The sequence below is a fragment of the Parus major genome, chromosome 3 (genome assembly GCF_001522545.3).
Source record: "Parus major isolate Abel chromosome 3, Parus_major1.1, whole genome shotgun sequence".
NCBI classification, from domain to species: domain Eukaryota; kingdom Metazoa; phylum Chordata; class Aves; order Passeriformes; family Paridae; genus Parus; species Parus major.
The window spans coordinates 59385875-59398326 of record NC_031770.1 but is presented as its reverse complement, the minus strand read 5'-3'; the positions used below and the strand labels follow the sequence as shown (position 1 = coordinate 59398326).

At 36.1% G+C, this 12452-nt stretch overlaps 1 protein-coding gene across 3 annotated transcripts in view; it reads left to right on the top strand.

Annotated features, from left to right (window-relative positions):
* Positions 1-12452, top strand: part of L3MBTL3 (L3MBTL histone methyl-lysine binding protein 3) — a 77760-nt gene that overhangs the window by 57436 nt on the left and 7872 nt on the right. For all 3 annotated transcript variants that reach the window (XM_019006157.2, XM_033512804.1, XM_015623018.2), the window contains 3 exons: positions 4672-4818; positions 6224-6388; positions 10611-10702. In XM_019006157.2, the coding sequence (XP_018861702.1) occupies positions 4672-4818; positions 6224-6388; positions 10611-10702 (404 nt within the window). The remainder of the gene's footprint in view (positions 1-4671; positions 4819-6223; positions 6389-10610; positions 10703-12452) is intronic.

The following is a 12452-nucleotide window of genomic DNA, read 5'->3' as shown; positions in this document are numbered from 1 at the left end:
AGTGTTATTCTATCTTTTATGTAAGGTCATCAGCACCAGCCAGATCCATTGTAAAGTACTCTTAATTCAGGTTTAAACTGTTGAAGCAGCTTTCTCCTAAAAAATTAATGCTTTGATGGTAAACATGCACTGTAATTTGTGAAAGAGAATAGTTGTATTGCTTGTTTGAGACTAGTTAAAAATGTTTTCATAAAGCCTGAAGTAAAAAGATCACTTAACAAAATCCATTAAAAAACCCCCAAAAAATAAAAAAAAAAACCAAAAAAAACCAAACCCACATCCCTCAGATGCCATCGGGATCTTTTCTCTGAAGGTTTCTTGTCAATCATATATTGCTACCAGCTGATGTGGCCACCTGGACATAGGCTGCTCTAGTCTTATCCATCCATTACTCCAGTCTGGAGCTCTCACACAGCCTCATCCCTTGGCAGTGCTCAGCAGTAACTTGCACCTGAAAGGCCCTGAGGAGCTGGTGTTGGTAACATTTCCAACCAGTACAGCTGAACCAGGAGACCTGTCTGTAGCTTGATACAGGTTTGCAAAATGTTCCAAGTGTTCATGAAGGCTAATAATCTATATTTAAAAGTACCTCGTATATGAGTTCTTAGACCTAACAGAGTGCTGCCTTACTCTTCTTTAGTTTAAGAGAGAATCCTGGCCTGTGTTCCCTTCTGATATTAGGTGTAGCTGAGAGTATTCCGTCTGGATTCTGTGCTTCAGAAAATTTGCATACTGCTACGAGATAGGAGCATCTTCAAATGTCTGGAGAAGACTAAGGTCCATGCCTATCAGCAGCACAGTTTTATCCTCCTACCCTTGAACTTTACAGAAAAGAGATAGGTATGTAACTGCACCTAGAGGTAGAATTTGAGTGTGATAGAAGAGCAGTTGCAAACAAAGGTGGGATATGCTACTCAACGCTTCTGTTCCATCAGACAGTTCTGGAAAGCGCTGGTGATGTAAAATCCCAGGCCTGCGATCAGAATGGTGCATTGCCTTTTTCTCTCTTCATCTTTCATGATTCAGTAAAAACAAAAACTTATTTTAATGCTCAGTTTTCACTCACCATATGCAGGACCCTGGGAACAGTGGATCCCTTTCCTTGGAAAACTCTTGTCATGTCACACAAATTGCCAGCCAGTCTGCTGCCATTTCAGTAGTGCCCTGCAGCACTAATTGTTGTGCTGCACTAATCCTTCAGCATTTGGAGATGGCTGATTACTCTCCTGTGTGGGGGTGTGTGTGTGTGTCAGGTGGTATTAATGTGAATGTTTGTTTACTGAGGCAGCTCTGATGATAATTGAGATCTTCATGTTGGACTGCTTTCAAAGCTGTGGAGCAGTGATGGGGGGGTGTGTACAGCCCTGTCAGAAGAATAGCAGAGGTTTCACATTGAGAACCTGCTGCTGCTTTTGCTTCCTGCCATTCTTCCTGAGCCTCTGGCAGACCTTGGTACCCCCAAGCCAAGGACATCTGATGGTTTTGGAAACAAACTTCTGAACTTAGGCTGTTTTCAAAATGGTGTGCTAAAGCAAAATGTAAGCTGGAGCAGAAATGCAGGTTTAAGGTAACAGAAGAGTTAAAAATCCTTATTTAATATTAAATAATATAAACACCAAGACTTCTGAGCCCTTGAGATGAGTTGTGTTAAAAACTTACAGTCCTACATAAATCAAATAATTCTATAATGTAGGAATGACAAGATTATTTTATTTTTTTTTCATTCTTTGTAGTAGTCAAGTTAAACTGAACTGAAGGCTGGAGACATTGAGATTCAGGAGGATTTACTGATTGATCCAAAGCCATACACAAGTTCACTCATGCTGTGTTTTGTTGTAACAAGGCTAACAGTGGAAACCACAAGGGTTCTTTTTGTTGCCTCAAGTAACAGTAACATCAAAGGGCTATCAAGTAGTTTTTTAAAAATTATACAGCAAATTGAATGATTAATTACATAGGAAAAGTCATCTGAATCTAGTGTTCCAAAGAATTGTTAATATTACAACTGTTGTTGACTGAAACTGTCATTCAACTTCAGTTTTCCAGAAAATGCTGAAGGGAAAGGTAGCAAGCAAGTTATAATAAAGGACTGAATTTTTAAGCTTTTTCTTAGGGTTTTTTGTTTGGATTTTTTTTTAATTTAAAACCTATTAGTGGTGTTGGTAAACAGAAAATCTGCTGGAGTCTGACAATCATATTGTCAGATTTCATTGAGAAGTAAGGCTTGCTTAATAATACACAACTGAAGTTAAATACTGCATTGGTAGTGTTCAGTGTTTCCTTGTGACAGCCCTTTAACTGCTCAGAAACATTGCTCAAAACACCTCTGTGAGCCTAGGAAGCCAAAAGAAAATTACATGCTTTACCCTGTAGCAATGGCAGAACTGAGATTAACCGATATATTCATGAATTTCTGAAAACTGTTTTTCATCACAGTGGTATGTGTTTGTCACAGCGAGAACTTAAGCCACACTAGCATTGGTGACTTAAAACCTTTTTCTGAGCAGAAGCCTGTATCTTTTATCTTGTGTTTCTTTTGAAAAAGGAAAAATACATCATTGTGGTAGATGCAGCAGCATAGGACATCTGTCAGAGGCTAGTCCTAAGACACACAAAACCAGTAGGTTGAGAATAAATAAAACTAGACATGTTTAAATAGGTTTAAAATAAAATTCCCCGTTCTGCTTAAGAGAGAGTTGGAATAAAAGGTGAATGCTACAAGTTAATTTTTATTTGTATATTTTGTTCTATGTCTCTAAAAAATTTCATTAACAAAAGCATGCCATACTTCAAGTTTAGTGTTTTATAGCCAATTGGGTGGCTGGACTCTATCTGATTTGGATGTGTAAACAGAAACTTCCTCAGAGGAAGGCAAAAAGATGACTGTTCTCTGCTTCATTGGATCACCTGTGGATATGGCTGCAGGTCCCTTTAAAGCACTGTACAGGTTGTTATGGAACAACATCTGCTTGGAGTAGCCTTAAACAGGGATCTCATCTTCATTAGACAAACAGAAACTGTTCTATTTTTTTTTTTCTTCCATAATTCGAGTTCAGCATAGCTACTCAAGGGTTTTAAAATAATAACATAATACCAGAAAAAGAAAAAGTTGATACTGTCTTGTTTTCAAATGAGCCAACTGAAGATATCAAACATGCTGATGATATCCTGTCTTGATAATCCCAGCGAGGGCTGAGTGACTTGGCCTTAAGGAATTTTCTCCTTTTATGCAAGTGCTGATAGAAATGTAGATTTCCACCATCTTTTTGTTTATCTTGTCGAGATCAAAATTAGTTTACCAATATTGGTCTAGCCCCATTATAGGAGCTGTTACATTATAGGAGTTTTTCATTCTGAACCCAGAGCTTTGTTGGTAAAGGAAGAATAGAGCATATTTTTAATTAAAAGGCCTTTTTCTTTTTTAATGCTGTGCATTGTAGAAAGAAAACTATAGTGAGAGCTGTTGTTTTTCTATTAGATTTTGAAATTTGGAGGTGGCAGGGCATATGGCTGTCAAGGTAGACTTGTTTATGTTAGACAGTTCTCTGTAAATCATGCATGTAACTATCAGTGAAACAAAACATTGCAGTGATTTATAGAAAGATGGGTAGTTATGGTAGCTTCTTTCTGGAAAAGAAAATAAGCAAAATTGTAGAACATGTTTTTTTTTTCACCTTTTAAAATTATGGAAGTCATTGTAACGGTACAGGTGTGTAGGAAAACCTAATTTCAGAATATAGTTAATGTCTTAGCTCATGACTCACAAATGGAGCATTGTATTTAGTGCAGTCTATCCTGTATCTTACATAGTTTTGAAAACTGGAGTGTGATGATATTCACTGTTGGGACATGTATATGCTATTCAGAGTTTAGGATATCATTACTGATGTGCTGAGTATGTGGTCTGGCTGACTAATCAGCTGAACACTGCCAAGCATTCTACTAAAGAAAAATCCTAGTTCAGCCCCGTGTGTTTTGGTTTGTGTTGCTGTTTTTCCCTTTCCTTCTTATTGTGCAAAGATGGGGTTTTTGACTTTGGTACAACTTTCACATTTCTTAGAGAAGTATTTGAAAGTCATTGTGTCAATGTTCATTGTCAAATTATTTCCCTAGCAGGAGTGTGGGGAAATAAGGAGTGTTGAATGTTAAGAAAGACTCTAAAAATATCACCATCTCTTAATGGAATATCACAAAATGGCATTTGCAAAGGTGGGGCACTCACTGCAGTAAGGGGATGTGCACCATTCCTCATGGTCTGCCCTTGAAATGCAGCTTCTGTGTAGACATTGCGTAATAGAAACATCCTCCTTCACATAAATAAATAGCCATGGTAATATGACTTTATTTGGAGACACATGGCTGTAGTCAAAGGCATCCTGTGTCGTATGTATAAATGCCATTAAAATTATGAGAGAGCAGACTTAACATTTATCAAGCAGTTTTCCACAATGAGTGTTGTAATAGAATTTAATACTATCTGCGTTACACAAGTTGCTGTCAAAAGGAAATGCAAAGTTGAGTTTTTTATTCGATGCATTTATTAACATTTTAAAGTACAACTAGTTACTGCATTAAGTTATTGCTTCTACGTCGAGGAAATTCCAATGTCATTTTGTTTGAATTCAATAAGTGTCTGAGAATAAGGAGTAATTTTTCTTCTTTAACTTCTAGTGCAGTCAGCTGTCCATATTCAGAGATGAACTTGAACAAAGAAAGCCTCTTACCTGACCGATTGAGTGGAGAGATGCCTGCAGCCAGTCCTATCCCCAGAAACAGAAAAGTGGAAACATATGAAAGATCCACCTCTCCTGTAATCAAGTAATTATGATTGAAGTGATGTCTGTGACTAGCAGCAGTGTTCTATTTCTGTGTTCTCCAATGTGATTTATAACTGCAATGACTGACTGGTTTCAGAAAGACCTGCCTATTTTTCTACATTTTCATTTACAGGGAAGAAAAATGTTTTTTTCGGTGCTTATTAAAAAGGTCACAGAGCTGTCAAAGACTGACAGTGATTTTACTGTCTGTGGTTTAGCCAGAGTTTGGTTTCATCTTTGGTGTAACTATCTAGGTTACTGAGTGGTTAACTGGAATTTAAAATGTTGACCAGTTGGTTTCACTTCAGAAAATTATTTCTTTGTTTTATTTTGTTTGCTGTAGTGGCAGCGTTACTGATGTGACTGTAAATTAATGTAGCTTTTTGAAGAACAGCCACTATTTTGTCTTTACAGTGGGAGTGGGGAATCAAATTACTGGGACTGAGTTTTGCAAGAATAATGCTGAAGTCTGTAGCTGAAGCTTTTAAACAGGAGCACTGGGAAAAAGCAAAGGAGTGTGATACCAAGATGATTATTTTCAGATGATTATTTTAACTCAGAATTTGTGTGTACTGATTCCTGTGCTTATTTTGAACTATAGGGAAAAAATAGAGAACTTAAGTAGGAAAGGGAGGGAAGAGAGGCTTTCCCTTCTTTAGAAGGGTTACATTAATGTAAATGTGGAAGTTAAGGATGATGCAAAATGTTAAGATTTCCAGATCCCACTGTAATTGCCACATATTTTCAATAGATGGTATTTTAAATTGCCTTCTCAGAGGTGAAGTGTCAGCTTCATGCTTTAAAACCCAAAATGTTTCAGTGCCTAAGAGTTCTGCCTGATTTGATTGTCCTTATAAAGGTAGTGTTTTAGAAATCTGAAGTGACTTAATTACTCCCTGGCAGGTGGCCTGGGTTCCATTACAGTGAATCCAGTAGCACTTTGCTCAAAGTCCTCAGTGGCAGGGAGTGTGTCAAGTGCTACTTTTTTCATTGTCCCAATTAAGAGGCTGCATAGAACATTTTAAAGGCTGCACAATGACATGTTATGGGAGAGAAGGATTAGGAGGAAAATAATTCCTCGAAGTCTTCTTGTGTTGCAAATATTTGAAGTGTATAGCTTATTATCAAAAATAATATTAAACAAATTCTGTTTGTCTTGAACTGACTAATCATTTTATTATTGACTTAATGGAGAAGAGAGTTCTTTATTTTGATTTCTGAAAATGCCAGGTATACAATTTTGTTAGTGGCAAGTAAAAAACTTCTCTGTATCTCTTAAAAAAAAAAAAAAAAACAACAAACCACCTTGGATGTTTTCAGATGACTTTTTGTGCATAGAGAAAATAAATTAATCAACAGCTTAGCTTCTTCCACTTTTCAAAAGTTTGTTACTTTGTTTTAAACAGTGACAGAAAATGCCCCAGCCCTGGTCACGTAGGTATGAAATCTTCACCTCACAATCGACCATCTGGGAAAACTGTACCAGAAGCAACCAAGCTGGAAGATGCAGAAAATAAATCTCCTTGCAAGAAGCCCCTGTTATGCAATGTGAAGGAAAAGAAGGCACCTGGGTAACTCTAAGTTTCTTTCAAAGTATTGGGTGTTTGGAGTCAGTTTAAAATGCAACTTACCCGGCAAAGCAGTCCAGTGATTTGTCTGTGGAATTCTCAGAAGCAGTGGGGAAGGAGAGGGAAGCTCTTCAACTCTATTTATCTTAGAAATAGAGGGGAAGGGAATATCACAAGGTATATAAGAAATAAGAAATCCATGTCAGAGGAGAGGAAAAATACAATAAAATTATTGGAAACTGAGGTCCTTCTTCCTAGGTTTGTGTCCAAATTATTTTATATATACAAATATGTACAAACATGGAAAAATTAAAAGTATTTTTTTAACTTTCAGCATCTGGCATGCATTTTTGACAGAAAATGACATGAGAACTTTTTTATATCATAAACATAGTTTCCAAACTTGCACTGGAGAATAATCTTTGAAGCTAAAATATACAGTTCAGTGTTTTCATGGGGATATGTGAGGCTATAGGATTCCCTACATTTTTAATTAGTTATAGTATCACTACATTATTTCATTGACTATTCTCAAACAGAAATAGATGACACCCTGGAATAAGTTGTGTCATTTGTTATGAGCTGTATTGTTTTGTGTTCATAATATATGAACTGTGTTAGCAATAATAGTGTCTAGAGAGAGAGAGAGAGACAGGAGAGTTGGTAAATAGCCCACAGTAAAGCTGATGATCGAAATGGAATTTGTTAAGAATTGGACTTTGATGATCTTCATTGAGTCCCTTCCAACTCAGGATAATAAACAACATTTACGAGTCATACTCTAGTGGATTTAAATAGCAAAAAAATAATATGAGTTCAGTGTAATTTTGAAATAACACGTGTTAAAAAATAGTTGCAATTCATCATTTTAACCGCACTTACAGTAAATTCACATTCTTTTTAGAAATATACTTTGGCTTTACAGACTACCTCGTAAAATTAATTGAAGAAAAATGTGTCTTTTATTTTTATAGAGGGTATTACCTTTAGAAGACTTAAGATAACCAATACTTATGCTATCTGATCACAGTGTTGAGTCAGTTTCATTAAGAGAATAAGTCTTGTGCCAGCTTTAAACTACCCAGGGACTTTGCAGCTTGTATTTCAACTGTTTGAATACACTGATGACTGGCTACATTTTATCATCTAGCTTCCCTCATTCATTATGTATCCAGCAAAGTCATAGAGGACTTTCAGTTGAATAATCTCCCTTTGAAAAAGGCATGGAAAATAATGTTCACAACATTAGGTATATATGAACTGCTGGGGTTATAAAATATTGAGCATCTGCTTATTGCAATACCCAGTGGATCTCTTTAGATGTGTATTCAAAGTACACATGCATAATTGAAGACATAGATACACACACTTGTGTGCTCTTTAGCTGCTGAGCTCATAGTGTGGATTTAATTATGTTTGACTTCAGTTCAATTGTGTATACCTTCGTATTCAAATGTGATCATGTGTTTTGTAGAAGTCCTTCATTGAGGAACCAACCACAAATGATTCCAAACACTAGTTCTATTTTATTGTGATAAATCTAAGTGGTACTCAGCTAATCTCTGGTTCCACTTTTTTCTTTTTTCCCTCTTTTTTTTTTTTTTTTTTCTCTCTGTGCATCGAACAATTATATTAGAAAATTTTGTCTTGCAAAAATATAATTATGTACATAAATACTGCAGTGTGTCCCTCTGGAATGTTCCTGAGATTAAAAGTCATGATAAAAATTGCATGCTTATAGTATCTTTGGATTAGTAAAAGAATTTCACTGTAATAAAAATTCCATTCTGGAAATCTTTACAGTGAAGGAAGCTGAACACTCAGGCTTGGGAATCAAATTATACTAGCTCTTAAAAAAAATTCTGGTTTCTCTTCCAGCTCTTTCCCAAAACCTTCAATTCACGATACAGTCGTATTTAACTAATGAGGTGAAATTGCTGTATGTATGTTGCTGTGAAAATTGCCCTCAAGAAAATAGGGAGGTACTTGTTTCCTCACAGAATTTGGTGATCTCTCTTCCTTATGTTGAATTACAGCTTTCATTTCCTTTGCCTTTGAATTAATAGCAGTAGTTACTTTATCACGTTACTTTAGAAAGTTTTCTGTGTTCCGTGGAGTTTGGAAAACAAGTTTTAAGTGAATTAATCTTTCTGAGGATTATACTGTGGAGAAGTCCTTTGTGGCACAAGAAGTCATGCCTGTTTTAGCCATTCTACTGGTATTGGTTGTCATACCATTATTATTCTTTGTGTCCTGTCATAATAAAAAGGCTGGATTTCCTCATCTGTAGTGTCCATTTTGCACCATTAGTAGTGTGATAATTATATTTCTGTTGAAGTCAGTGAACTTGAAGCTTCTACTTGATTTAGTCACCCATGTTTTCTTGTATATAATATATAAATGGTATTTAACAGTATAAATGTAAGCAGTGGAATTAAACAGATCTGGTTCTGCTATGGATTTGTGTTTTGAAGTTAGCTAATCTTGATGCCTAACAAGGTGTTTGGTGTGCATCAGCTTTTTATCTGTGATTCTGACATTTTTTAAGATGTTCTTGTTGACTCCTGTGATAGGTAATAAAGCATCAGTTCATATAGTAGTGGGATTTCTTGTAGTCTTGACTCTAAAAATCATTCTGTCTGGTGCCTATTTTTAGAAAATGCTCATTATGTACTTGGTACCTCCGACTGCTCTGTATCTTGAGAGTTTAGTAAGAATTGCCCAAAGTGTTCTGAAATTCTTAAAAAGCAGAAGTAGGCACATAATGTCAGCAAATTCATATCACTTCACATCTGTAAGAAGCCAGAAAACAGACCTGGCGATACCTTCTGAAGGCAGAGTTTGAAAAGGAACTTCTCAGGGGCTGACTTTAAGATGGAAACATACACAGCCCACATACCCTCCCCAACTTGAGAAATTCTATTATTTCCACATGTTGTCTTGCCCAGTTTTTCTCAGTAGGGGGGAGGCATTCCCTCTCTGCAAGTTTTTGGGCTGGCAAAGCTTAGGGAGCAGCTGGATAAGAAGTAATGCAAAAGCAGATGCAAAGGAATACAAATATCTTTGGTGGGCTCATTAGCAGCTGCACAAGAGGGTGTCTGTAACTGTACTGATGAGGAGATAGATGAATGTTGGGCAGAGAAAAAGGAGTAGATGTTATTCCAGACAGCTCCTGAATATGGCCTGCACAACCAGCCAGGCTTTGTAGGACATGCAGATATATATGTGGGTTTCACACTTCCCATCTTCTGATGTGGACACATACACTGCCTCCATTTGTGTATTTTAGTTATTAAGTCAAGTGTGTTAGTATTGAATTAAGGGTCTAAATGAATCAAAGCGTTAAAAGAACTTAGAAGCTAAGAACATAGCTTGCAAGACAGAGGCAATATATTTTGGAGGGGTAGAAACTATGCAAAGGATTAATTATTAGTATTACTATTAGTAGATGGACCTAGTAGAGCTAAGGTAATGTATGATTTGCTTGACTTAGTTGCGTTTGTAGAAGGAGACAAGAAAGATGAGCCCTTGTGAGGATGAGGAAACCGTAACTGTACCTGGGCCTAGAAACCAACCAGATCCAGGATAGGGAGGCCTGGACTATGTCCAAGGGACTACAGAGCCTGCCAAGAAAACAAAGACAAAAAGTTTAACATGAGGAAGATGTCTCTGACCTCATCATAGGAGTCCACTGACCCATTTTGAAACCCACTCCATTTGAAGGAAGAAAATGCACAGGAGTGAAAGGATTTTGAACTCATTTTAATATGAAGCAGGGGTAGGCAGACTTAGGTAATGCCTATATATAGGCATAGTAAATAATTATATGAATATGTAAGACTTTTGTAGATTAAAGAAGACAAGAGCCTTGTGGACTTTTCATATGCCTGTGGGAGATTTCTCCTGGGTGTGCCCAACATCATCATAATAAACATAGCACCATCTAACTTTAATTAGTTAGAGAGTTTTTTATCCACGTATCAGTATGGTTTACATGATCCTAGTTTACACTGTTCTTGGGCCCTCTTTGCAAAATTCATGTTAGTAGTCATGCCATTCTGTGTAAGTCAGAAATAAGATCCTCTCTGTTTCTTTATTTTATAATGGTACAGCATCCTTTGTGTGGGAATCCTGGTATATTAATAGTTTTGCTAGCAAGAGATGTCATCATGCATAGTGATTTTTATGAGGTATTAATAAAAATTGAACATCTTATTTTCCTCAGTGGAGTTCTACAAACAAAGGATGCCATAAAGCACAAAGAATGTGAAGATGAGGAGACTGAAAATAAGCTGTTCATTTCAAATGAAATCAAAGGTAAGTTGGCAGTACTTCATTTGTTTCAAATTAAGATCTGCAGAAGGGAACAAGTGTGATGTCCCTTGAAATTCTCATGAAACTGTATTACAACTTATTTTCCACATTGACTGTGTCCAGAAATTTCTTGACAGCAATGCTTTTAGCACTATGTCCTTCCTGGTTTGGGACAAATTTGGAAGGGAAGTGAACTTCCAAAGGGATGTTCCCTGAAGGGCCAAATTCAGCGACCCTACCCCTCTAACTGTTTGGGAGATTATCTTGTAATCATCAAAGACTTTCCCAAGAATTTTATCTTCTTGCAAGGATGAGTGCAAAATGAATAGTAATATAAAAAAAATTCTCATTTTGATGATATTTTTTCACCAACTTTTAAAAAGGAGTTTATTAAACCAATCTGAATTGTAAAGGTAGAATATTTACTTATTGCCTTGAAAGTGTATTATTGAAAGTCAAAGCATTTACACTTTACAGAGATAATGCAAAATTAAGGTGACTTACTTAACCCAGCCTCAGTCTTGTTGAGATTGATGGACAGATTGTGGCTCCTCACTAGTGAGACAGGAAAGTTTTCATGTGGTCTCCAAAGATTTCTTCCAAGGTGGACTTTTCTTCTGTTCAGTGATTCTGTGTGGTTCTATGTACTGCTGTAGCAAAAATGTTGGCTGTTCATAGATCCAGTTGGACAGATTGAAGCAGCTGTTCATTAATAATTTTTATCCTCATTGTTTAGAAAGAACACAGCAGAAATCCAAAACATCAGAGTCTAATATTTGCTAATTTTTTCACGTGTGAAACTTAGAATATCAGCCTTGAAACTAGACAATCAGTGCAGCTGACTGATTGTTTCAGTGCAGCTTTTGCTGCAATCATTTTATCAACTGATACAAGGTCAATGCAAGTTAAGTGTCCTAATTTCCTAATCTTAATTCCTTGTATTTTTAGATTATTTTCTTCAGCAATCTTTTTGTGCAACAACAGTTTGTAAGGCTTTCATCAAAATTCATAGGACTTGAATAACTCTTTCTGTAATACCTACATGTCTTACCTTTTAAGTGAGCTCATCTCTGTAAAACCCAGGAATTTCTTTGAGGCTAACAAAGCTTGCATAAAGATAAAATAAAGGTATTGGTTTATTTTTAATTATTAACCTTTGATGCTTGTTTTTATCTTAAGACATCATTCATCTGCCAGTACTTTTCAGATAGATCTGAGGTACTCTGGTGAGTGTGTAAAATTTGAGAGATTACATCTATCGTAGGAACTGTGAAAGAGCTGTGTTAGTGTTCTGAAACATGGTGTAGTTCAGAATTCTAGAGAGAATGAAGCATGAAAAGAAGCAAGTCTCTAAAGCAAATAGAAGAGACTTTTTAGTAATTTTAAGTATTTTCTTTCAGTGGGAAGGAAAAATGCAGTTTTGATGCCAACCTTTGCATTATTTGACAAAAATAAACAAAAACATACAAATGGTTGGTAGCATTTTAAATTGTCTGGGATTGTCCTTTTAATTCTAAACTGGCCCATTTTGTGAAGTATTTTGAGTTTGACAGAATTGACTGTTTGGATAAAGTTTCACCAACAAGTTCTACTTACTAGGTTCTTGCATAGCTAGATTTAGGAAAATTGAACATTTTATTACATTATTGTCTGGAAAAGTTATCCTTTTTAAACACATAATATTGTGTTATTATTATGTGTTTGAGTAGGATGGCACATATAAGCTGTAAAATGAAAATGGATCATTAAGCTC